Source organism: Drosophila virilis, chromosome 5, assembly GCF_030788295.1.
Source record: "Drosophila virilis strain 15010-1051.87 chromosome 5, Dvir_AGI_RSII-ME, whole genome shotgun sequence".
Classification (NCBI taxonomy): Eukaryota; Metazoa; Arthropoda; class Insecta; order Diptera; family Drosophilidae; genus Drosophila; species Drosophila virilis.
The window spans coordinates 13830477-13853704 of NC_091547.1; the positions used below are offsets into that span (position 1 = coordinate 13830477).

At 37.5% G+C, this 23228-nt stretch overlaps 5 protein-coding genes and 1 long non-coding RNA gene across 15 annotated transcripts in view; 3 read left to right on the forward strand and 3 right to left on the reverse strand.

Moving 5' to 3' along the window:
- Positions 1 to 81: 81 nt before the first annotated feature.
- On the forward strand, positions 82 to 671 carry Lsm10 (U7 small nuclear RNA associated Lsm10). The gene has a single exon (XM_002050014.4). The coding sequence runs from the start codon at positions 199 to 201 to the stop codon at positions 640 to 642; it is 444 nt and encodes a 147-aa protein (XP_002050050.1). The 5' UTR covers positions 82 to 198; the 3' UTR covers positions 643 to 671.
- Positions 657 to 1752, reverse strand: Prosbeta5 (Proteasome beta5 subunit). The gene is made up of 2 exons (XM_002050013.4): positions 1514 to 1752; positions 657 to 1444 (listed from the first exon to the last, which is right to left on the reverse strand). Exons 1-2 carry the CDS (start codon positions 1658 to 1660, stop codon positions 752 to 754), a joined length of 840 nt encoding a protein of 279 aa, XP_002050049.1. The 5' UTR covers positions 1661 to 1752; the 3' UTR covers positions 657 to 751.
- A 280-nt stretch (positions 1753 to 2032) lies between these two features.
- On the forward strand, positions 2033 to 6472 carry dgo (ankyrin repeat domain containing protein 6 diego). 3 transcript variants are annotated; one of them, XM_015173804.3, is made up of 4 exons: positions 2033 to 2141; positions 2617 to 2674; positions 2736 to 3119; positions 3190 to 6472. In XM_015173804.3, exons 2-4 carry the CDS (start codon positions 2627 to 2629, stop codon positions 5665 to 5667), a joined length of 2910 nt encoding a protein of 969 aa, XP_015029290.1. In that variant the 5' UTR covers positions 2033 to 2141; positions 2617 to 2626; the 3' UTR covers positions 5668 to 6472. The 3 variants fall into 3 exon arrangements, with proteins under 3 accessions (XP_015029290.1, XP_032292640.1, XP_015029291.1); XM_032436749.2 differs by having other exon boundaries at positions 2062 to 2250; XM_015173805.3 differs by lacking the exon at positions 2033 to 2141 and adding an exon at positions 2279 to 2391.
- On the reverse strand, positions 6055 to 7936 carry LOC6625568 (deubiquitinase DESI2). The gene is made up of 5 exons (XM_002050011.4): positions 7759 to 7936; positions 7306 to 7468; positions 6934 to 7242; positions 6771 to 6859; positions 6055 to 6713 (listed from the first exon to the last, which is right to left on the reverse strand). The coding sequence occupies exons 2-5, from the start codon at positions 7435 to 7437 to the stop codon at positions 6632 to 6634; spliced, it is 612 nt and encodes a 203-aa protein (XP_002050047.2). The 5' UTR covers positions 7438 to 7468; positions 7759 to 7936; the 3' UTR covers positions 6055 to 6631.
- Positions 7937 to 8323: 387 nt separating this feature from the next.
- LOC116650855 (uncharacterized) lies at positions 8324 to 9491 on the reverse strand. The gene is made up of 3 exons (XR_004303876.2): positions 9304 to 9491; positions 8877 to 9243; positions 8324 to 8754 (listed from the first exon to the last, which is right to left on the reverse strand). It is a non-coding gene; the product is annotated as an uncharacterized lncRNA (long non-coding RNA).
- Positions 9004 to 23228, forward strand: part of LOC6625567 (guanine nucleotide exchange factor DBS) — a 41209-nt gene continuing 26984 nt past the window's right edge. For 3 of the 8 annotated variants that reach the window (XM_070210383.1, XM_070210385.1, XM_070210384.1), the window contains exons 1-9: positions 9004 to 9214; positions 16584 to 17127; positions 17202 to 17292; positions 17359 to 17592; positions 17653 to 17802; positions 17860 to 17972; positions 19691 to 19913; positions 19977 to 20285; positions 20356 to 20565. In XM_070210383.1, coding sequence (XP_070066484.1) covers positions 9004 to 9214; positions 16584 to 17127; positions 17202 to 17292; positions 17359 to 17592; positions 17653 to 17802; positions 17860 to 17972; positions 19691 to 19913; positions 19977 to 20285; positions 20356 to 20565 — 2085 coding nt within the window. Of the gene's footprint in view, positions 9215 to 10733; positions 10833 to 10869; positions 10931 to 10955; positions 11175 to 14195; positions 14343 to 16583; positions 17128 to 17201; positions 17293 to 17358; positions 17593 to 17652; positions 17803 to 17859; positions 17973 to 19690; positions 19914 to 19976; positions 20286 to 20355; positions 20566 to 23228 lie in introns of those variants that run through there. The other 5 variants (XM_015173810.3, XM_070210389.1, XM_070210387.1 and 2 more) reach the window with 5 other exon arrangements.

Consider the following 23228-nt stretch of genomic DNA (forward strand, 5'->3'; position numbering starts at 1 on the left):
TTGGCGAAAAATACCGCGCTGTTGGTATTAAATACCAGCTCGTAAACTAAAAAATACATCTTCAAATAATGGCATTTATTGGTCCCTCTTCATACAAGTTTGTTTAGTTAGTTCTGCATTTCAAAAAAAAAGCATATAGGCATATTAAAAACCCTATTGTTGGAGGTATTATGGTGTTCTATACAGACAATAGATATAATGCACAATTTTAGCGCACGTGAAAAGTATTTGATTTCAAACACATTAAACTGTTTGCCCGTAATACTGCAAGGACGTGCCGTGCTCATAGATCTACGAAATGAGACATCCGTGGCAGGGATTATAAGTATCGCTGATGGCCATATGACATGCGAGCTGACAGACGCGGTTTTTATAGATCGTAATGGTCAGTACCATGCGTTCGATCACTTCATGATACGCAATCGTATGATTCGTCTGCTGCATTTACCGCCCGATCTGGATATTGGACATGAGCTGGCGCAGCTGCACCGCAAGCCCGCTAGGAGGGCCAAAACCAATGCCAAGCGCACCTTCAAGCAAAAGCGCGCAGAAGAGCGACACAAGGAAACTTTGGAGAGTATCAAAAGTCAGAGGAAGGCCGATCAACCGAAGGAAGATCTGTCCCAGCTTGGCAAAAATTAAGAACAAATAAACTATTAAGCCAAACCAAACACACATTTTTATTCATTTAGCATTTTTAATGTTTTTGTATCTTCATAATTTGTTGCTGTGCAATTGTTAATATAAGGTATTATTTTGCTTTGTTCTGCTCCTTGTATTTGTAGTGCAGCTCCATGCAGTCTGTTTCTGAAATTTTGATCCAGCCATTTGGAGTCATGTGGTACACGCGAACAATTCCGCCCGAATAAGCATCACGGAATGTGGCATGGTAAATGGCGCGGCGACCCAGCTCCTGTGCTTCAGTGTCCTTCAAGTCCCAGTGGTAGCCTGAGTCGAGGACTCCGAAAGCATAAATTGAACCGCTGCCAACCGAAAACACGTTGCCGGGAGTGCGTGATCCTTCCGAGTCCACGTAGTACAGTCCTGGACCGCGCTTGTCATAACCGGCTAACATCATGCCCATGCTTAGGCCCATGCCCTTGTACTCGTGAGCGATATTTGCCATGATCTTGCTGGCCGCAGCCACCGAGATGCGCTCCTTGTTTCGCAACTCGTGTAGGCGACATTCCTTTGCCAGCACGCGGTCCCAATAGACACAGTCAGCAGCACCGCCGGCCAATGTTCCAAGCAAGAACTGGTTGATTTCGACAATTTTCTTCATTGACTGCGAGCCAATGTATTGACCTCCGGTTGCACGCGAATCCACGGCTAATATGACGCCGCCTTGGTACTTGAAACCCAGAGTTGTGGTGCCGTGATCAAAGTTTATCTTAACGCCACTGTTACTAGCGTTTGCTTGGATTTTGTTCAAATTTTCAAGGGGCTGCGGAAGAATATTAAAACGTTTACTTATTTATATTAATATGGATATATATTATAAAATTCCGCTTACATTCTCAAACGGAGGCGCCGCCAATGTATATGGATTTGCAATATTACTGGTGAATGCGTTTAGCTCGTTCTCCACTTCCGTTGAAGTCCAGGCAGCTGGCTTCATATATGAAGCATTGGAAATTTTACAAATTTCTGCTAAAGCCATTGTATTTATTATATCTTTCCTTTAGTTTGCCGACACGGGAATTGAAAATTATTTTGTGATGAGATGACAAAAATTAATGGAAATTACCCAACACTGCGATACACACAGTTATGGGCACCCAAATTACTTTAACATTTACATAATGTTATTAACAGTGGTCACTCAGTTGTTCTTGAAAAAGAGTCCGTTACGCGTCTCCCAGTTGTGCAGCAAAAAAAATGTGATCAAAGCAATTTTACTTAAAAAAAAATTGAGAACCGGCCAAAGAGCTTAAAGTGCTTTTAACAAAATTTTTATACATATCAAGAACGACATGATCGATACTTTCGATATCACGTAGACTGGCGATAAGTCTTCGATATGCGAGTAGGTGACAACCATGAACAAACCTGTTGCCAATTTTGCAATTCGCCTCAATTTTCTCTTCTATTTTCCTTTAGGCCTGGCTTAAAGCCAAATTATCTCTGGGCGTTTACAAAATGTAAGCAAAATATAACGCAAGTTGTTGATTATTTTTAATAAATCATAAGGTGAAACATGCTAAAAAACGAGAAATCTAACGTATAACGGTATTAACAGCAGCTTAAGTTGTAAGTCTGGGCAGTGCTTAAATTCGCTGCAAAGCGGTTGACTTCGATTGGCAAAATATTGTTGTATTTGTGAAACGTGCCTTAAATTAACAAAAAGAATTTAATTCAACCATAAACATTGCAAAATAAGAAAAAGAAATGGTAAAAAATCCTAAAAGTGTCTAAAAATGTTAATGCGTGTAATGATATGTGTGTTGGTATGTATGTATGCATGCATGTGTGTATTCAAGTACACCAAAACTGCAACGTATTTTTATGGGCATTGTACTTACACACACACACACACACATGGTTAAGTGTATTGTTGACTTGTTTTTTAGTCGATTAAACAATTGAAACAAACTTTATTTCCGAATTTGCTTTTAGACAATGCAGTATGGATCACAATCTGAAACAGGAAGCCCTGCCGAATGCCATTTCCGGGGTTTGTCCAAAAAGAAATCGTATCGGTGCATAGCATATTTCCTAATATTCATTCATTTCAGCATGACTCCAGAAACTGGACGGCATTGCACGAAGCCGTTGCGGCAGGAGACGACAAGCGTGTCCAAATATTGCTGTCCAGCAGTGCTGATCGCCTGGCCAGAGAGTCTAGCCAGGGCAACACAGCCTTGCATGAAGCAGCCAGCCGTGGGCTTAGTCGCTGCGTAAAGTTACTCTGTGCTCCCCCACCCACAAAGCCGCATCAGAAGGAGAAGAGCAGACTGAAGGCGAGGGTGGCAAACACGATCGAGGCTCTGCACAATAGCACGCTGAACATTATTAATAACGAGGGTCTCTCGGCGCTTCATTTGGCAGCGCAAAATGGCCACAATCAAAGTTCTAGGGAATTGTTGATGGCCGGGGCGGATCCCGATGTTCAGAACAAGGTAAGATGTATTTACATATTCCATATTCTTCATACCATAACTAATAATCGGCATTCCACGTTTATTTCAGTACGGCGATACTGCGCTACATACTGCATGCCGTTATGGCCATGCAGGCGTTACGCGTATCCTTCTTTCGGCATTGTGTGACCCCAACAAGACTAACCTGAATGGGGACACTGCGTTGCACATCACTTGCGCCATGGGCCGCCGGAAGCTGACGCGCATTTTGCTGGAGGCAGATGCACGTTTGAATGTGAAGAACGCACAAGGCGACACGCCGCAAAGCATTGCGATCAGAAAGAATTACCGCGAAATCAATGAAATACTGAGCACTCCAAAGCGTATACGTAACCGTAAGGAAAAGCCAAAGGAACATGAGAAATCGGTGCCAGCTCAGGATAAAGATAAAGATAGTGCAGATAATGCGATCAATTGGTCTCCCTATGGCTGCCACTACTTTCCCGATCCTCGTTCCTTTCCATCGCCCAAACTGGAGACCCTACCCAAAGAACCGCTAAAGCAAGGCGAGCAATATTTTCTTGATCTCGCCGGTCACATACACAAGGGTCCAGTGAGTGTTGGTAACACATGCTATTGCGGCCCATTCTTCCGGCATATAGAAAATAAATTGAACTGTAATCGGAAAAGTCTAAAGAAGTATGTGCACAAAACAAAGGAACGACTGGGCCACAAGGTCCAAGCGCTGGCGATAAAAACAAATGACCAAATCGAGCAGCTGACCCGAACGATGATCGAGGATCGGATTCGTTGTGAGAGCAAGAGGCAATACCTGAACGAATATCTCCGGCGTGGGGAACCATTTCGCTCCACATTTGACAATCCAGCCAAAAGTCAAAGAGTCGAACGGACATTGTCTCGATGCCGAAGCTTGGATTTGCTTGAAAGCAATTTTGAAAACGGCAAAATGTCCAATTCTAAGAGTGTGGACATTTTAGAAAAGGAAAATCAAACTGTTGTTGATGTTGTCTACCATCCCCATTCGAACGATGTGCCAGTTGAGAGCGATTCTCGTTCCAACTCAAGTACTGGAATACCGGAAAATTGCAATGATGTCATGGCCTCAGCCGTTTCGGCAGCTCAGGAGGAACTTAAGCAATCGAAACTGGATGAATTAAAACAGGATTTCCTTAAGGTATCAGAGCGACTTGGAGATTTGTTGGAGAAAACAACTCTTATCATGGAGAGAGATAATGAACAAGATAGTAAACGGCAGCTCTGCTCTCTTTCACCGGAACAAAGCAATCCATCCATGTATAGCCCAGAGAATCCGTGTCTCCTGCTAGAAAATAAAGAGAATGGCAACAGTCCGAGCTATGATGAATATACGAATGTGCAGCGACGGTATCCCAACTCTAGTGAAACCTCGAATCCCTCTCAGAACTCGAACAGTTGGGAGTTTGAAACCACGCCTCCAGGCGGCCAAAAGTACTATCATTGCATTGGTAGAGGTGAAAACATGTTGAATACGGTTATTAAGGCACTTCGCAAGGATGGCGTTTTCACGGATAATAGAAAGGACGATGTGGCTTTCAACCAGAATGCGGACAGAATATGTGGAGACAAGTTACTTTATAAGGAGCAAGCCCACGAAACTCCGTCACCGTCTTGTAGCACAGATGCTGTGTTTCATGCGCGACAGTCCCGAATAGGTTGCTCAAAATCGATATCCAATTTAATGAAACGACAACCACTATGCTTAGAGGATAACTACTTAGCCAACCCAACTCCATTTAATTCGAATCCCATCAGTTTTGCTGAAGGAGACATTGCAGATCACCCAAGCGGGCTACCTATAAGGCAAAGCTCCAATGATGCTGTTGGAAAGGTTGAAATTAAGAACAGTGAGATAAAGTACCTAAAGAAATCAAATACAGGCCAAGTCAAAGACATGGTAGCACAGCTGCAGGATAAAATAGATTCGACTGTTCAGTTCGACAATGATGTGACCTTAAGCACAGATTCGCAGCATTCAAATATAATGACCCCGCATTTGAATAACAGCTTATACAGTATTTCCACCCATGGAGGCGCTCCTCAGCTTCCATTGCAAAATCCCTCCTCTCTGTACACAGCGCACATGAGGAAACCCCGTCAGTTTGGCGTAGCTGAAAGGCAAATACCCAAAGATGCATATTTTCACGATCTTCCGCATCGGTCACAAAATATGCAAAGAACACAACAAACGTACGCCGGAGATATAGGAAATGCTATGTTCGCTGGGGGCTATACGGGACAGCAAGAGTTTGACGCACCTAGCTCATCTCTAACTCTCCGTATTCAATCACATGATCATGAGCCATTGCATAAAGAATACCAATGTACTCTCCAAGCTCCCAATGTGGTTGACAACAATCAGCTTCAATATCTGCAAGGAAATCTGGTTCAAAATGTCAGCTCTATTAGATCGCATTCCATGATGTTCCGAAATCAGCTGCCGCATAATGTCTTAAACGGTGACGTCGATATTGACGTGGATGAAATCGCATCTGTTGGCTTATACAATAATGTTTCCAGCCTAGTTTGAGTTAAATTTAAGAAACGACAATTAACTGTGCAGATTTTGTAGCGACCATTTTGTAAATAGTTGTCACAATGTATTTATCATAATTATTTATATGTATTTATATGTTATCCTGTTTATGTTGCACTATACCAGTTATTTGTCAAATCATATTCTGGACGTTTGGCCGCAAAGTAGCAACATTAGCAGTAAAATTTCATAATTCGCAGCATTTGTTTGGCACTATTTGTCTGAAAATATACATGTGTATGCATGTATGAACTTATTCTGTAATTTTTTGTATTTTCACTTAAGCGTACGACTATGAATAACTACGTATTGTGTTATTATTGAATTAAAATATATTTTCTTTAAAAATCTTTTAATATAATAATAGTATTAATGTGTGTGTAAATATCAGAATGTCAAGTACATATTTATTGATAACAGATCGTTTTGGTGTTTTGATAGACATGCGGCTTTCGACATTGTAAAAATGAATTTAAAAAAAAAATGTTTATAAATTAACTATTGATGACAACTTTGATATCAATAACTACATATAATATGCTTGTTTGTTAATACATTTTAGCATTTTCTTAGAAATGGTTTTTCTCGATGTTTAATATTAAATTCAAAATTCTATAAATGATGTCGCAGAAAGTGTACTGTTTGCTGCTGCTGCTGCCTTCTACTCACTTATACCTATCGGCCACTTAATAATATCTTAATTCTCAATAGTCAAATTACAAGTTACAATAGCCAATAATTTATTCGCTTTTAATGTAGCCTAATATAAACCTATTAACATTATTACTTTTGCAATCTATTGGAAATTTTTATCTTGGCTTTAATGAAATGAGTGTCGATAGATAACCCGGCTTTCCTCAATTTAACTTAACAATATTGTTGGTCTTAAGACAGCAGGGATGAGTTGCGCTCGCTTGGGACTTTGCAAGTTACGAATATTTTAAGATCAGGTAATGTCTCAAAGGGGACTATTGTCCGAGTCTTCGCGCTCTTGGATTGTAGTTATACTTTGCTGCAAGGCATTCGGTGTTAGCCACTCTCTAAAATAGACGAATATCGCATATTTATATTGCATATATCTCTTTCAGCCAACTCACTTTGGTAGGCATCTTTGTAAAAATGGCACACAGGAGCTGAAATGTGCAAGACGGTTCACCCAACTAGGTATTTCTTGGCCGCAAAGTATCTATTGAAGATGCCAATAATAAAAGCTGTTATCGCAACGATCATTAGAGGGTTTTGAGTCACGTATACGCATACCTGTGTCAAGTTGCCCGAAAAGTGATTACAATTATTGTTCATAAGGTGATAACGATCTCCGCGAAATTGATTGCCCAATTCCTCGACAAGGCGACGAACTTCCTCATAGGTAAAGTCGGTACAGCCGATTTGTATACTCTGTCGGAATTGAAATTGTTCACCCAGCTCGTCGTGGTCGCGTGGAGATATTTCAAAAACGCCAGTAAACGGAAATGGATGGCCGCCGTACGCAAACTCCGTGCCGAATGCTTCTACGCCGGAATGGAATACGCCAAGACCAATCGATGTGGTATACTCGTTAATCCAATACTGCGAACAATATAAAATAGGTAAGCAAATATGTCAATCCCATAAATCCATGTTGCTCCTTACCATGTCATATACGTTAAGAATAACTGGTTCTCTTGTGCCCATATTGGATGGCAAGAGCTCCTCATTACCATCTTTCGGGACACTTAGGCAGCTCGGAAAAGACAGGTTGCACGGCAGCCCGTTGGAGAACATTGATTAAATGCGTTGTTGGTTTTCTTTCTTACTACAACAAAAGATTGATTTGTATGAGACACAAACTTTCGATGAAAATGTTTATAAATAATTAAAAAAAAGTCTTTTAATTTGGATTTGAGCCTAAATCATTTCCACTTGCATATCTATATGTACATATGTACATTTGCTTGCATATACTATGTTCAGAAGTACATTTTTTATGCACATATGTTCAAGTACATGCATACATATGTATACACGATATATATTCAATCATCTACATACACACATGTATACATACATACAAGTATTAAAAATGTGTCATTCCAAACAACTTACTCGATTTACAGGATCCTAATATCCCATAATCCAGAGGAAGTTGACAATTTGTAATTGGCTAATGTTAAGAGCTGCGCATTTATTGTTTTATTTACTTCCGCGTCTATTTTAATTTTATACACAAAATTTTTTTGTTTATGGATTGATTGTAGAGTTGTATCGGCCCAGTTTAGTATCGTTCATTGGTTCATTTTATCGAACTACTGAAATAGATTCTTATTCGTTATTAAATCTATCGACTCGGTTGTCAATCGAATATCACACAAGCTCTACTGAAACTTTTCAAATTCAAAAAACCCAAATAAACCGTTAGTTCTTATTTTTAAACTTAAAAGTAACGAATTCTGAGAACAATTCATTTTATTGTGCATGTGCGACTTAAGCCAATGTGTGATTAATTTTGTTTGCATAAAACAATTATTTTTATTATACGTTTGAGCTAATAATTTTCTGGCAGTCACAATAATAAATGTATATTCAACAGCAATGGTCCCAAGATGGAATTGCCTAATTAAACTTAAATAATTATTAAATAAGGTTTGCTCTAAAAATGAAAGCATCCATAATAGCTATACGGCTTTTATTATCAGAGGGTGAGTAGGCATACCCCAGTGCTTAATTTAAAGGGATACGAACAGCTGATATCGCAAAATAAGCATATGAACATTTACGTAAATATGTATGCATGTACGTATTAACCTGTAAGTGCTGCATTAGTGCGCATGACAGAGATTTTAATTCACAAACAACACGTGCCAACCAAAGCTTTCAGCGTCACTGAGAGGTCAACAGAGGAAGCACAAATAAAAACGAGAATTTTGCCGGCTCTCCCAGTCGTGGCGGCGTCATGGTCGCGTTCTCATCCACAGCCAACTTCTGGGTATATCCTCAGAGACACCCGTTCGCTCAGTTAATCTGTGGCTGTGGCAACAGCTACCCACGCCGTGCTCTCAGTCTTGGTTGAGCGATGCGGAAGAGCGGTTAAGGTTGAGTCATCTGAAAGGACCCGATACAAAACGCAGCAAATATTAGTGTAGAGATAAAAAAAATATATTATTTTGTTGTGTCAAGTTCGATTAAAATAAACGCAAGGCATAAGAAAAATATTATGTACTTACAATCTTGTTAATTGTGTATCGTCCTCCATTTGATAAGTGCCAAAAATCGAATAGAATTTTATTTCTTGTTAAAGTGCACCAAAAATTTCAGGCCTTAATTTGCGTATGTAAAAATGTAAAAGCTAAAATGGAAAATTCGCCGTCCAGTTCCATAGAAAAGCAAATTGATCACTTTTTGGAGCATTTTAAACGTAGTGCATCCAAGGCCATCGATACCGACTGGGTTAGCGGCTCCGATGGACAGTCCAATGGCAGTCCTCAACGACAGCAGCCCCTGCAACGTTTGCTGCAAAGAACCAAAAGCCGATCCAGCTGTCTAGACGTATCGGAACTGTCAGGTAAGTTTTTTCCCCATGGGGCGCTAGAACTAGGCTCTTGTTGAATACATCATTTATTCTGTCAAGCATCAAGGCTATTATTGACTTACCCTTCCTTACTCCACTCACCAACCAATATATTGATTTTCCATTGGCATTTCCTACTTGATAAATGTCACGGCTAGCCTCACTTTCCGTTCGTACGCCCGTGTATATATAGTGCAAAGGGCTTATCAGCATACTATCAGGACTTTATCTGACTATTTTACCTTAATCTATCTTTTTTTTTTTAGCCTTGCTCGTAGATAATTGTAAATATGCCCATACGAATTGAGCACGCGTTTCCACACAAAGGGCTAAAAATATAAATATTAATGATATTAATTAAAGACCCAGAGAAAAGGCAGAAAGAAGCTTACACCTGATTTTTAAGTCGAAAGATCTCCCATCAAATGCTTGAATGGATTTCGCTTAAATTCACTTAAACAAAGATCTATGAAAATGGTTTTCAGATCGATCGGATTTCCCAATCGTTCAGTAAATTTAAACTTTCTAGCTCTTACTAATCAGTCAGTCAGTCAGAACATGCATTTTTATATATATAGAATATATATTGGGCTGTTAGGAAACGGAATACCGTCTTGTCTGTTTGCTGGTGCATATTGTATACGTTTCTTTCATTAAGCTGCACTTAAATGGCCGCTCTTATGAAATACATACTTATGTATATATGTATGTGCATATATGTACACATAAATGCCACTAAGTGTTACACCCTCATAACAATTGGCGCAGCGCTGCAAGAGGGTTTCAATTTTATTTGGGGTAGACGACGCTTATTGCTAATCGCTGGTAACCGCGATTCTCATTTGCTTTTGCCTGTTGCTTTATTTCAAACCCACGCTCGTAGATACGTACTTAAATAGTTATCATGGGCGAATGTGACCTTGGTTCTATGTTGTTTTTTCAGCATGATATATGTAGTCTAAAAGTGTCATCGAAGATTGGATTAAGAAAAATGCTAAGTATACATTATTATTCGTCTTACGTTTTTAAATATATCAACAGTTAAAAAATACGGATCGATAAATGATTAAATACTTCGCTGATTGCTCTTTTAATATGTTCTTTTGAACTAGCTTGCCGATCGGTAGCTTTCGCTTTTGAAATGTCTTTGGCACACTATTCTATTAATTAGCTTAAAGTATTAAATTAACAATATAATTAATATTTAACAAAGTATATTCTGCATTTATAATGCAACAGCTGTGCTGATTTTCTGTTATTAATTGTGTTATCGATATTTCTCTAACTAGTCATGTTAGACTGGAACTACTAGATCACTGTTAAGAATTTGAAACAAAGCCGCCGTATTTCTTACAAGTTGTCATGGTTTTTAATAGTCTTCTCCTTAAGCTTTAGTTATAAAATGTTGCTTCGAATCGTTTTCAGTAAATAATCTGTTAATTATATTTGTTGAGTTCGGGAGTCAATGTGTTCTTACCCACTGTTAAAAACAGATGCTATGTTAATGTTATGGCCGCTCTTATGTTATTTATATGAGTTTGGTTCTTCTTCTTCTCTGCTGCGTAAAAATAAACCCGGTGCACAGTTGAAATATACAAATAATGTTTCTTAAGTGCGTAAATATGTGTATATACATATAAGTATTGAAATAAGTCGTGACGCGCGTGTTCTTATTAATACTGCAAATGCATAGAAACTATTTATGCACAAGTGAATATCCATATATAATAATATATAGTGTTATGTACATATGTATATGTATGCAGTACATAGTTTTGTTTAACACAACACGTTCAGCTGTGATTTCTTTGGTTGCAATTGTTATTTTGCGTATATGTTGTTATTTACACCACCAAAACTAACTAAATTGACAACACCTAACATCTGATCGAAGCACACAGCGATGACCTTTCAACAATAAACATGCATATCATTATGTGCATATAGTATGTGGGTATGTACATATGCAGTATATGGGGGCGTTGTAACAACTTCCTAGGCGTCATTGCCAAACTGATATGCCAATTATCTATAGACAAAACGCGCGATTGACTTGAACGAGCAAAAGGGCTCTGTGTGGCAGATAACAATATTGTACATTAGATAAGTTGTCATTGACATAAACCCAAAAGCCTCAACTTCTCGCCTCATATATTGCAATTCGTCGTCAGTCACATATTATTCGAAATTGTTTTATAAGTACGTTTAATATTTTGTTTACGTACGATTACAAACTTGCTTTGAAGTAACCATTCAGGCACAGTCATTAAGGGCGTATAATTATTTATAAATAAAACATTGCACATTAACAATTGACAATATACGACATTCATATTTGCCGTGAATCGTTTGTATTTGTCAATTTTTCCCTGCTTCATGAGCGGGAAAATATATATGAAACAAATTAATTGCCTCATTTAATAAATTAGTATTTCAGCTGTTATTACACTGACAACAGATAATTGCCCAGCTGGTTGCCCCCGACTGCAAAGTACTGACTAGTATTTATATAGTTTACTCTGACTGATGAGCAAGCTGATCTGTACATATAAAAAATGATTAAAACAGCAGATAGACATCAAGAATATCAAAGCAGCAGATAGACATCAAGAAAAAGAATAGATTGCGATCATCATTTACATTTCGGCTAAAGTGTGCGGTGCTCCTGGCTCGATGATGTTTTCCAGCACTGGAAATAATCCTGGAAATTAACTAACACTTAGGCTGTTTTGTTGTTTCCTTGAGGTAAATTTTTCCGTAATTGTCCCTTAAATACAAAATTAGCTGAATTCAATATAATATCGATTAAAAAACTAGCAATAAATTAATTAATAAATTGGGAATAGCCTGAACCTCTTTCTACCAACACCTAATGCAGCTCGCTAAAAAATCATGGTTTCGATATCGATTCTTATCGATTGCTGGGAAATGGGGCGAGTTATCGATGTTCGCAAATAAACTCGTACTTCAAGTTTCTAGCTCTTATAGCTTATGAGATCGACGCGTTCTACATCGACTAGGTTATTCATGATGACTAAGAATATGCATATTTTATGGAGTCGAAGACTAAACAAATAATTTTTCCCTATTTGCCCATTTTTATGGGTTCTGGGTAAAATAAGGGCCGCCCGTATGTCCCATAGCGGATTAGGCTGCATTTAAAAATCATGATACAATTATAAACAGTATAATAAAAAATCATTTTTGACTGTTTCAAGTTATTTAAAAACAAGCAAAAAATCGGGCATTTTTAGAGTGACGTAGATAAAGATCCTTGCAGTCTTATAAAAATCGCACATTAATAAGAAGAAACCCCAAATACTATCGTTTTGTAGAAGTTTTTTCATTCTGATTTAATGATACAAATATTAAAAAGCTTAAGTAGCATTTCCAATTCTTATCGCGATTTAACATCTTTCAAACTTACAACAAGAAAAAAGGAGCGCTTTTGTCGAAAGTGCCCGACTTGAAGATACCTCCCATTACAAACATACTAGCTTTCTTTTTTCCGCACTTGACTTTGCCTTCATAAGAAATGCATACTTGATAACCTTCGGTGTTTATAGTCCGACCTATATGAAAATTGTTTATTACTGAAGGGAGAGACTCTACCTTTATTACGTATATTAATCGATTATATTAAAAGTGGGCGATATCCTAATAATAATAATAAGAAAATACAAACGTAATGCAGAGATATCTTATGACTCTTGTGCATGGCTTCTGAGCATATAGATTGAGATTAATAAGAAAGTACTCCACTTTAATCTATTTGCGTCTTCGCTCTTACGAATAAATATATGTATTTGAATGTGTCGGTCTTTTTGAACGCCAAAAATAAATCACATAAAAGTGCACTGAAATTAGCAAAACAGAAATGTTGCTAATTCGATGTTGTGTCAAATATCGAGCGGTAAAAGTAAAAGTTCACAACCCTTGCTTTACCTTTTAGATAATTATTTAAGCTGTATTTGAAAGGGTTTCCCTGCATCATATTATGTCAATATCAAGCCAGAACGTAAGACTATTCTTATCACTCTGTGATCATGAAATGGGAAAAACGAGTAGAATGTAACGAAGATAGCAGGAATTGCCTATTACGACTCAAATAGAGTAACATAGACCAGCACAACTATTATAACATCAACTTTGTGTTAATTGGCGGAGCGGGAAGCCCACAGAATTGGAACAGCTCTGCGGAACAGAATCTCTGTATATTTCATTATGGCCTTATCAGGTGTGCGCTCTATGGCAGATGTTACACGCTTTACAATTTACAATTGACAGTGGGCAGTCGAGAGGGAAACACGCATAGAACTTTCAGATACTTTTCTGTACTGTGCATGTGTGAATGTGAGATCTTGAGTGTTCATTGACTGACTCGTTTTCGCGCTGCTCCAATTAGGTGTTTGTCGGTGCCAAACGAATGTGTTGTGCACTCGCACTCGAAATGCAGCAGACGCCATTTCCAACTTGATCAATGGAAAGCAAAAAAGAAACGACCGGCAAAATTGAGCAATGGCGCTCTTTTTTTTTCAGAATTGGTCGGAAATTTAGATTCTGGCCATCGAGCAATCACCTTCATCACGGTTTTTCTCTGTATTCATGGTGCTTTTCTCTTACGCAAACTCTCTCTCTCTCCAGCTGCCTCTCTCGAGGTCTCTCCGCCTGGCAGCAGCTGAGCAGCTGATGATGACGAGGCCAACAATGCTGAGTCTCACCGCCAGAGTCTCGTTGAATATCGCAGTGGCAATACCATACGCAACGTTTCATTTACTACCAGATTCTATTTTCTTTTCGTTGTGGAATTGTGTTATTTCCCTCTTGATACGTAACATAGGAGAGGAACACTTAGATGCTACTCAATGCCGTGTAAAACATATGTGTTTGGTTAAGGCTCAAATTTATTCGTAGTTTCCATATCATCAGCTGTGTTGTGCAATTGAGCAGATCATTTGCACATGCTTTTATTAAATGGCACTAAATCAGACAACACCGCATGTGAAATATTTACATTGCCCGTGCCGTAATCAGTGCTTATACTAAAAACGTATGCGTACTTATCTGCTGGCTATTCCAGTGGCAAGTTCAATGGGCAACCTGCAAACTGGAGCTCATGATGGTATGTTCAGTAGTTGTATACCCAATTACTGTGAATGTTACGTGCTCAATTACAATTAAACAAATGACAACATTAATAATAGAAAACAAAAGCCAAAGTAAGAATGCTTCAAGTCATATTCGTTTGTGTAACGCTTTGAAGGAGACACCATATTCATGAACAGGCTTACCATGCTAAATACAGCTTTAATAGATGTGTCGAAAATTAAATTATTCTATGAAAAACTTATTTTTTTTTAAGATTCGTACTTATTCATAAACACAAATACATAAAGTTGATTGATTCTATGATTACTTCTGCTGCTAAGTGTACAATTGGTATATATACAAATATATATAACAAGAATAATGTTGCCAGCTTTGTATGCCAAATTGATCAAGAGGCCGATCCGTCAAGAGAGGGCCAAGCCTCGTGCAAGGCTGATGAGATATGATCAAGTTGTTTTTACATGATTGTTGACTAAGAATTATGTTGCCAGAATTATATGCCAAATTGATTGAAATATTTGCATGTAATTATGTATGTAAGTATGTGTGTATGTATGTGTGTGTGCATGTATGTATGTGTGATTGTGCGAGCGTGTGTGTATGTGCGTATGTATGTATGTATGTATGTATGTCGCATGTAAATTGTCTTCTATACCAATAGCAGACCAATTTTTCTTGTTATGTGGCAAATTTAAATAAGATGACGTGTTTATTAAAGCTGCCCTCCTCCTCGATTCTCAAAAATTTAAGTAAGGCTCGCAGGCTTCCCATATGAATTAGTCGCAGGCGGCTTCAACGCTGGAAGCTGAGGAGCCGGAGGAGCATGGCGGAGGAGCAGGAGGAGGACCAAGGGGGCGGAGCAGGGGGCGGAGCAGGGGGCGTATGTTTGTAAGTATTTAGGTATGTAGGTATGTAGGTATGTAGGTATGTAGGTATGTAGGTATGTAGGTATGTAGGTATGTAGGTATGTAGGTATGTAGGTATGTAGGTATGTATGTATGTATGTATGTATGTATGTATGTATGTATGTATGTATGTATGTATGTATGTATGTATGTATGTATGTGTGTATGTGTGTATGTGTGTATGTATGTATGTATGTATGTATGTATGTATGTATGTACGTATGTATGTATGTACGTATGTATGTATGTATGTATGTATGTATGTGTGTGTGTATGTATGTATGTATGTATGTATAATAAGTGTGTTTGTCTATGTATGTATTTTCACAAAAATTTTGAGCAAGAATAATGTTGCCAGGTCTTGCCCGTGGCACATTAAAAATAGGCCCTTTCGACAATAGCTGTTATAAATCGTGGACTTAAATAAATTTATAAATATATAACTAGATCAATGTGATGCATTCCCACCTGCTTATTATTAGGTTGTTATCAAAGATTCCGTGCGACAAGCGAACTTTCTCATAGCTGCTTAGCACCCGACTAAAAAACAGACATAAAAATATGCGGAACAGCTAAATGTTCATAGATTGGAGAAGCAAGTGTTCCGTCTAGCTGAAAATGGGTCAAAGCTAAAAACGAAATGCCTCATCTATAACTTCTTCATATGAATGATGCACATTTGTATATACATATCGCACATGTACTATGCAATGCTCAATGTTTATGCTCGTACAGATATGTATACACATTTTATTTAATAAGAACTTTTTCTTATGAATTTGCCTTTGTTATTCAAAATACATACATACAAATATTTAAAAAATAAATCCGTATAACGATTGCTTAGTTTATGGAAATTAATACCAATAATATTAGAAGAATACTTTTGCGTACACTCTAAATAATATATTTAAAAATAAAATTAAGTTCAGCTCTTAAGAAAATTAATATGGGAAAAGTAATCGAATGACAAATTTTGGGCTTACTTTTGGACTTTTGTAAAGATCTTTTTCTCGTGAAGTTCTTGTCTGAAAAACTTTTCCTTTTCAATATATTTTTACCCAACTATTCATTTAAGAGTTAAACTTTCCTCGGTATATGCAACCATAATCGGAGTATATATATACATTATCACCAATGTTAGCTATTATCAGCTTGACAATTCTTCTCACATATCTGCAAGCCTTTAGGCAATAGGTCAACAAGACTAAATGATCTTAAGCGTTGGCTTTGGTTGCTTGTAAACGTGATGATAATTAATTTAGTTTCCGTCATTAATATATTTTTGGCTGAATACTAATGATCATTCCATCTTCTTTTTATCCTTTTATTCTTGCCTTTGATAATAGACCATGATGTGGAAAATGCGCTAGCCGAATCTCAGGCAATTGTGATGAGTGCATCGCAAACGCAGCAGCGCCAACAGCAATTGATCAGCCACCATATGATCGAATCTCAGATCTCGGTAAGCAGTGGGGCCTCCATACAGACGGCTATCTTTCAATCGCTTAGCAATTCGCCGGCGCACACCAATCGGAGCACAGGACTGTTGCAACATACCACATCTACGATTAGCAGCAACTCCACTAGTTCTGTAAACTCACAGGGTGTAGCCTATGCCGCTGACGCCCTTGGTGCACAGAAGCCCTCGGAGCAGATAAACTCGCTACTAGAGCACATAAGTCCAGCGCAAGCGGCCGCCGCCATGAGCGGCGAGGGCGTGCTCAACATAGCCGACGTGGCGGATCTGTTGCATCCCCAACATGCTATCATTACAGGAGGTCGTTCTCAGGAAGGTTGTCCATTAATCATCTTTCCGGACAACAATAATTTTAATTCGATCGAAGAAGCCGACTATCAGAAGCTCATTTTGTACCTTAGCTCAGTGCCATCGTAAGTAAAAGTCCCTAGATTAGCATACTAAATCATGGAAATAAATAATTAATAAATATTACTTTTACTTTTAGCCTCCAGGATGCGGATCTGGGCTTTCACTTGATTATTGATCGACGTAAAGACCGATGGACATCAGTTAAGACGACGCTGCAGCGAATATCGGTAGGAGTGCTAAAACTGATTGATCAATTAAAACTAATAAACACCATTTAATTTTATGAATTGCAGATTTACTTTCCCGGTATCATACATGTGGTCTATGTGCTGCGTCCGTCGGGCCTCTTTCAGAAGGCCATATCCGAAGTGAGTTCGAAATTTTCTTCCAAGGACGAATACCGCTTTCGACTTATAGTGTGTTCAGCTCTGTCCGATCTTCATGAATTTGTTGACATCAGTCAGTTAACCCCTGATATGGGCGGTACATTAATATATTCTCATCACGAGTGGATACAACAAAGGATCGTGAGTAAATATCAATTAAAACCTTGATTTGTTTTCTAACGATAATGCGTTTGCTTGCAGTCACTCGAGAAGTTTTCAAGCTTGACGCATCAGGTCTCTGCCGAATTGGATGTATTTATACAAGCCATACATGACACTGAGTTTCCCAATTCCGTAGAGGCAACAAAAAAATTGTTAGAGGATCAGGGCGTTGACTATGCGCGACTGAAGGTTACTTTTAGATTCATTGCATAATGGTCTTAAAACAAACATGATCGTCTTTTTTAGGATGAGATACTGGCGGCTGCCAGACACGGTGAGACGCTGCTGGACAAAATAAAATCCAATGAGGAGCTCAAGGAGTTTTCCGAACGCACCGGCAATGTCAGCGCCATTGAAAGGTACGCATTTACTAATTAGAGTTGGTGTTCTTGAATTGCCCTGCTATTGTAATCTGGAGTATTCTGCTCAAAGTTTTAACCTCTCCTTTCTGAATATCGCGTTTCTGTATTAACTTAACTAAGTAACGTTTTTACTAACTTGAAATCTATTTGGTTTTTATAGCTCTGCACTGGTTTTGTATTAACGTTTATTTCAAGAAAATGTTCTAAAGACAGTCCATGTTTATACACATAACTTTCATTTATCTCATACGTACATATGTATATGTAATACATAAAGTTGAAACTCATTCAAACACTTCACCATTTTTTCATACAATAATTGCTTTAATATCACATTTTTTATTTCGAAATTGGTTTGTATTAAGCAGACTGTTTATTACTTTCTAGTTAAAGCAAATTTCATAAATATATAATATGATAGTTTTTCTTTGTAAATCATAGAGATGTTTAATTACACGGCTTAACATTAAATATTCTTATTCCGGTATAAGAACGATAGACCTTATAATGATCAGAGGGCTTTAATTAATTATCGATTATACTTTGTTAAAAAATTAAGTACTGCAAGGATTGTATTTTTGACATTCCCGTTTTTTGAAATGTTTTTTAACAATGCTGAAAATATTAGTTCAATGATTTATATAAAAAATGATTCTGTCGTATTTCGATTGTTCTATTATTGCCCATAACTATGTTTCTTTTTAATTCCAATTGTGCGACAATTAGATCTGCTAATTCGTCTATGTAGGTGTAGCAAATTGGCAATTGATAATTGGTGTGAGTCGATAGATAGATATATATGTCCGAATTAATAATTCGAAAGTGAATATCGTATTTTATATTGATATTTTTGACATAAAAGGGCTTACGTTTAAAATAAGATAATTATTATTAGTATAAACTAGACTGGACAGTTCTTAATTATTTTTTATTTTATAATAGTGCAACAAACTGGTATAAATATGTGACTTAAGGGTCTTGATTTTCTCAGCCTTAATCATCAGATCGCTTTTTCTTATGTGAAAATTGTCAAATATCAAATAATTTTTGACTAGATTAGTCCTTTGAAAACGACTAGTCTCAGCAATATAAATAAGGAATGATAGTTTAAACCAAAAATGTAACTTTAGAAAGAAGATATTTGAGAAATGATATTAAACTAATCATTTTTTGCTTTTGCATGAAAAAAAATTTGTGAGGTACGCGGTCAAAATTAAGTTCTATTAATCCTAAAAGAATATTTATAAAATGCATGTGAATGTTTAACGTCAATATCTGTTAGTAAATTGCAATAAGGAACTTTGAGCGTTCATGATGGTAGAGTAAATAAGTTAATAGCTGTTCGAAATACATACTACACACAATTAATTAATTAATTAATTTACTTAATTGGTCTGACATTGAAATTAAAAGCCCAGACGCAGTTCACAAGAAAATTTTCGACTATGCACACAAAATTTCTAATATACAAAAAAATTTATTTTAAAAAAATATAAATAAATCACGATGTAATTTTCTTTCATCGAAATGTCGCTCATCACACTCATTAAGTTGTTGCCGTCTCTTGTCTTTTGTCTCCCCTGTCGCGCGCTCGGTTTTGCCATACGTTAATGTTCCAAACACATTTTCGAAATGACAACTTTCTATATATTAAAAACTGAACCAAATGAATATGAATGTGCGTAAATGATAACGACCAAAATATTGGTGTGCAGATCCAGTGCAGGGCAGCCAATACATCGTCAACAAATTATTTATCACCAACAATATAAGTTTAAACAACCCCAACATTATGATGATTGTCGCGATTACCGTAGACTGCTGGTCCAACTGGAGGAAACTGAGCGTCGTTTCGACGAGTTCTGGCGGACACACCGCAACCGCCTAGAGCAGTGCCTGCTACTGCGCATGTTCGAGCAGGACTTTCGGGAGCTGCAAGTAAGTCAATAATAGAAATTTGAACGTTCGTGAACCAGCCATATTTACCGATCCTAATTGCAGAATATTTTCGATGGGCATCTAAAGACTGTGGCCGACATGACTGAGATTGGAGAGAGCGTGGATCGTGTCGCGACACTTGTTCAGGATACGGAGACATTTTGTGAGCTAATCAAAACAGACATAGAGAGAGCTGAGAAGGTTATACAAGCTGGACAACAGCTGGTCGGCTCCCGCGGCGTCTACCCTTGGGAGATTGTGCAGCCCAAGTGCGACGAACTGCAGCGCGTCTGCGACATAATCAGTATGCGCCTAAGCAAACGGCTCGAAATACTGGCCAAGAACAGCGAACTTATGGAGAGAGTTGAAAAGGTGATTTAAGAATATTTAATCAGCTCAATTAACAATATTTACTTACCGTTTCCATACCTTACTTTTGCAGGCTAATCAATGGTGTGCCAACGGTGTAGAGCTGTTGGCCTCTCAGCGGATCGAGCAATGCTCAGTCTCTGCCGACCTAGCTGAGCAGTCTCTGCACGAAATACAGGCTTTTATCGCATCCGCTTCAGATTTTAAATTATCTAGTCCAAGTGAATTCAAGAAAATCTTTCTGGATAGCACGACCCCAGAGACCAAAGCACTTGTATCTCAGGTAAGTTCATTCAAATTTGAATGTGATAAAAATTGTCCGATTGAAAATTTGAAATAAATTAGAAAATAAGTCTATATTTGGTTCCTTAAGCTGATATAAATATTTTTGTTTAATGTTTAAAAAAATCACTCTCTTTCAAATTATATCTATTGATAAGTATCAACGGCGGCATTGTCGGTCCGTTATTATATTAGGAAATCAGACATATCTTGCTGATAAAAAAGGTCTCAGTTTCTTCCTTTTAAACAAAAGTTAGGGCAGATATTATTTTCGAAAGGTGCTGCGCACCTTTAGCTGGCGCAATAATATGTTTCACTAAAGGAACAATCATTCGGTCCACCCAAAGGCGCACATCGCTTTCCATATTAGCCGCAGTTGTCGATTCGATAACTTGCAATGTGATTGTGATATAATTCAAAGACTGGTTCTGCTGTCTGCAACTAGTTGCTGCTTCTGCAGTTTATCTGTGTACGAGTACAGTTAGATAACAGCGCTTGGAATTGGAATGGGGCATTCTCGATGTTGCAGCAAGCGTAATGTGCATTTAATGCCTCGATTGGTATCAATCAACCGGTTTATGTCGCGAAGACGCCAAAGTGGGCGAAGATGAATCAGAAACATGTTCATGGTAGATGTTGCAGCATATAGAATTGAGTCTCTCAGTAAGAATGTAAATGCATTTAATGTATACAAAATGCAAACAAATTTTATTTCTTAAACTCCTGGTCTTATAATGCAAACATTCTTATCCTTCCCCTCTGTGCTGTGTTTTGGTCAACTCATATAAGGCTTTTTGTAAAGGAGGAAATCTTTTATTTGCTTTCAAAGATTCAGGTATATTTTATACTTGACTTCTAACAAAATCTTATTTAACTTACCAATTGTTTTTATAATGGTTTTCTTACATTTATTAATTACAGAGGAACCTAAAATATATGTGTTTATTGAATTTTAGCAATGTTATTAAATATCGTGTAAAAATATAGATAAGAGAATATGATAATTGATTATAAGTAGTAGCCCCTTCAAATATTCAACTGAGCGAACTGTTAAAATGCATTTCTATATAAACGTCTTTTGGTTCGTTACGAACATTTTCCACATGGTTTTTTCAAACATGTTTGATACAGACTAGCGATGCAACATAAACTGTAACATCGAACGTGAAATGTTCGATGGCAAGAATCTCCAAACCACAGGGAATGTAATGAATATGTAAAACAATACTTGTATCAGTATTCTTAAATAAGGCATATATTATTTTATCTAATAAACTTCACTATAGTAGATGCATTTTTAGTAAGCACAAACTTATCAAGAAATGTGGGCTGCCCCGTTTGCGATAGCATCTTTCAAAGCTGCATATCACGGCATGTAGCAAGCAAATTGCTAGTAAGAATTTTAATTTGTGTGCCGGCCTCGCTCCAGGCCGAAAAGATACAAAGTGACCTATTTTCGTAACCCCACTGCAAGTCCAGTTTTTTGGTTAGGCATTTTTTCATTTAAGCAAACAGTAAAAAGATGTCGCGGCCATGCACGAAATGGGTCAGCAAGACCCGTTTGGTCAATGCCGCGGCTATATTCTTATTGCTTTTACATTTTTCTGGACTTCAACCGCATTTGTGTATGTTTAATGATTTTGACACAGTTCAGCGTTGTGCGCTGGACCGCTTTCATTCCAGTCTCCTCACGTTTTACCAGTTACCGAACTGGATATCCTTGCGAGTGCATCTAAAAAAAGCTGTCTTCATTATATGTCTATACAAACGACAGCTATTAGATCACTTAATGTGGGGATGGAATGAAGTTGCTCAATCGAAGTTACATCATAACTTAAATATGAGTTCCTATTGTGCAATTTTCCCAATGAGCCACAGATCGCTAGCCGATGACAGTTGAATTTGCATTTCCAATAGTGAAAGAAAAGATACACCTCAATTAAAATATGTTTTATGTAAATGATTAGTTGATACATTTTTGGCGGACAGTTTAACGTATTTAAAACTTATTTCACTTCTTTGGTAATTGCCCAGATTTATAATTTTCTTGGTATTATGTTCAGCATAGATATGATCGTTCGTTGGTTTCCATAAAGGCTATTCTCATAACTATCAAGGTACACGATCGTTTGTACACATTTCCTTACTGTGTTTACAATATCAAAATGGATATAGTTATCTGAAAATTTGTAGACATTTTTGTTGCCGCCTTAGATACTAGTTACTTTAACTGTTTATACACTTGTAACCGAGTCCTTTTTCATAGCTCATCATTTCGGTTCGATCAAAATGGGAGCGAACTTAAAAATCCAGACTAATTATGAATTAAAAAAAAAATGATTATGATAATCAGTTATTACCTTTAAAGTTTAAAGTCTTGTAAACACAAGATGAAGAGTTGAGAGTTTTTGGTCATTGTCGATTATTGGCTTCATTAAAATACCCAAGTGTCAAAAGCCATAAATCCATTTAACATATAATAATATGTATGTATTTTCCACGAACTCGAGTTCGTTCACTGTCGTTAGGATCGTGGGCGCCGGTTCCTGCAAAGGTCAATGGAAGTTGCTAAGATAACTGGTCGTGCGCTGCGGTGGTAAGTTCCCAGTTGAGCCAGAGTTGCCTGTATCCCAAATGAAAATAAACATGTAGAAAAGTTGAAGT

Bases quoted from the DNA above. Each gene is read 5' to 3' on its own strand.
- Lsm10 (XM_002050014.4), top strand. From the start codon at position 199: ATGCACAATTTTAGCGCACGTGAAAAGTATTTGATTTCAAACACATTA.
- Prosbeta5 (XM_002050013.4), bottom strand. From the start codon at position 1,660: ATGGCTTTAGCAGAAATTTGTAAAATTTCCAATGCTTCATATATGAAG. The intron at 1,445-1,513 runs GTAAGCGGAATT...ATTCTTCCGCAG, and splicing joins CGGCGCCTCCGTTTGAGAAT to CCCCTTGAAAATTTGAACAA.
- dgo (XM_015173804.3), top strand. From the start codon at position 2,627: ATGGATCACAATCTGAAACAGGAAGCCCTGCCGAATGCCATTTCCGGG. The intron at 2,675-2,735 runs GTTTGTCCAAAA...CATTCATTTCAG, and splicing joins TGCCGAATGCCATTTCCGGG to CATGACTCCAGAAACTGGAC. The intron at 3,120-3,189 runs GTAAGATGTATT...CGTTTATTTCAG, and splicing joins ATCCCGATGTTCAGAACAAG to TACGGCGATACTGCGCTACA.
- LOC6625568 (XM_002050011.4), bottom strand. From the start codon at position 7,437: ATGTTCTCCAACGGGCTGCCGTGCAACCTGTCTTTTCCGAGCTGCCTA. The intron at 7,243-7,305 runs GTAAGGAGCAAC...TATTGTTCGCAG, and splicing joins TTCTTAACGTATATGACATG to TATTGGATTAACGAGTATAC. The intron at 6,714-6,770 runs GTGAGTTGGCTG...CGTCTATTTTAG, and splicing joins TTACAAAGATGCCTACCAAA to AGAGTGGCTAACACCGAATG.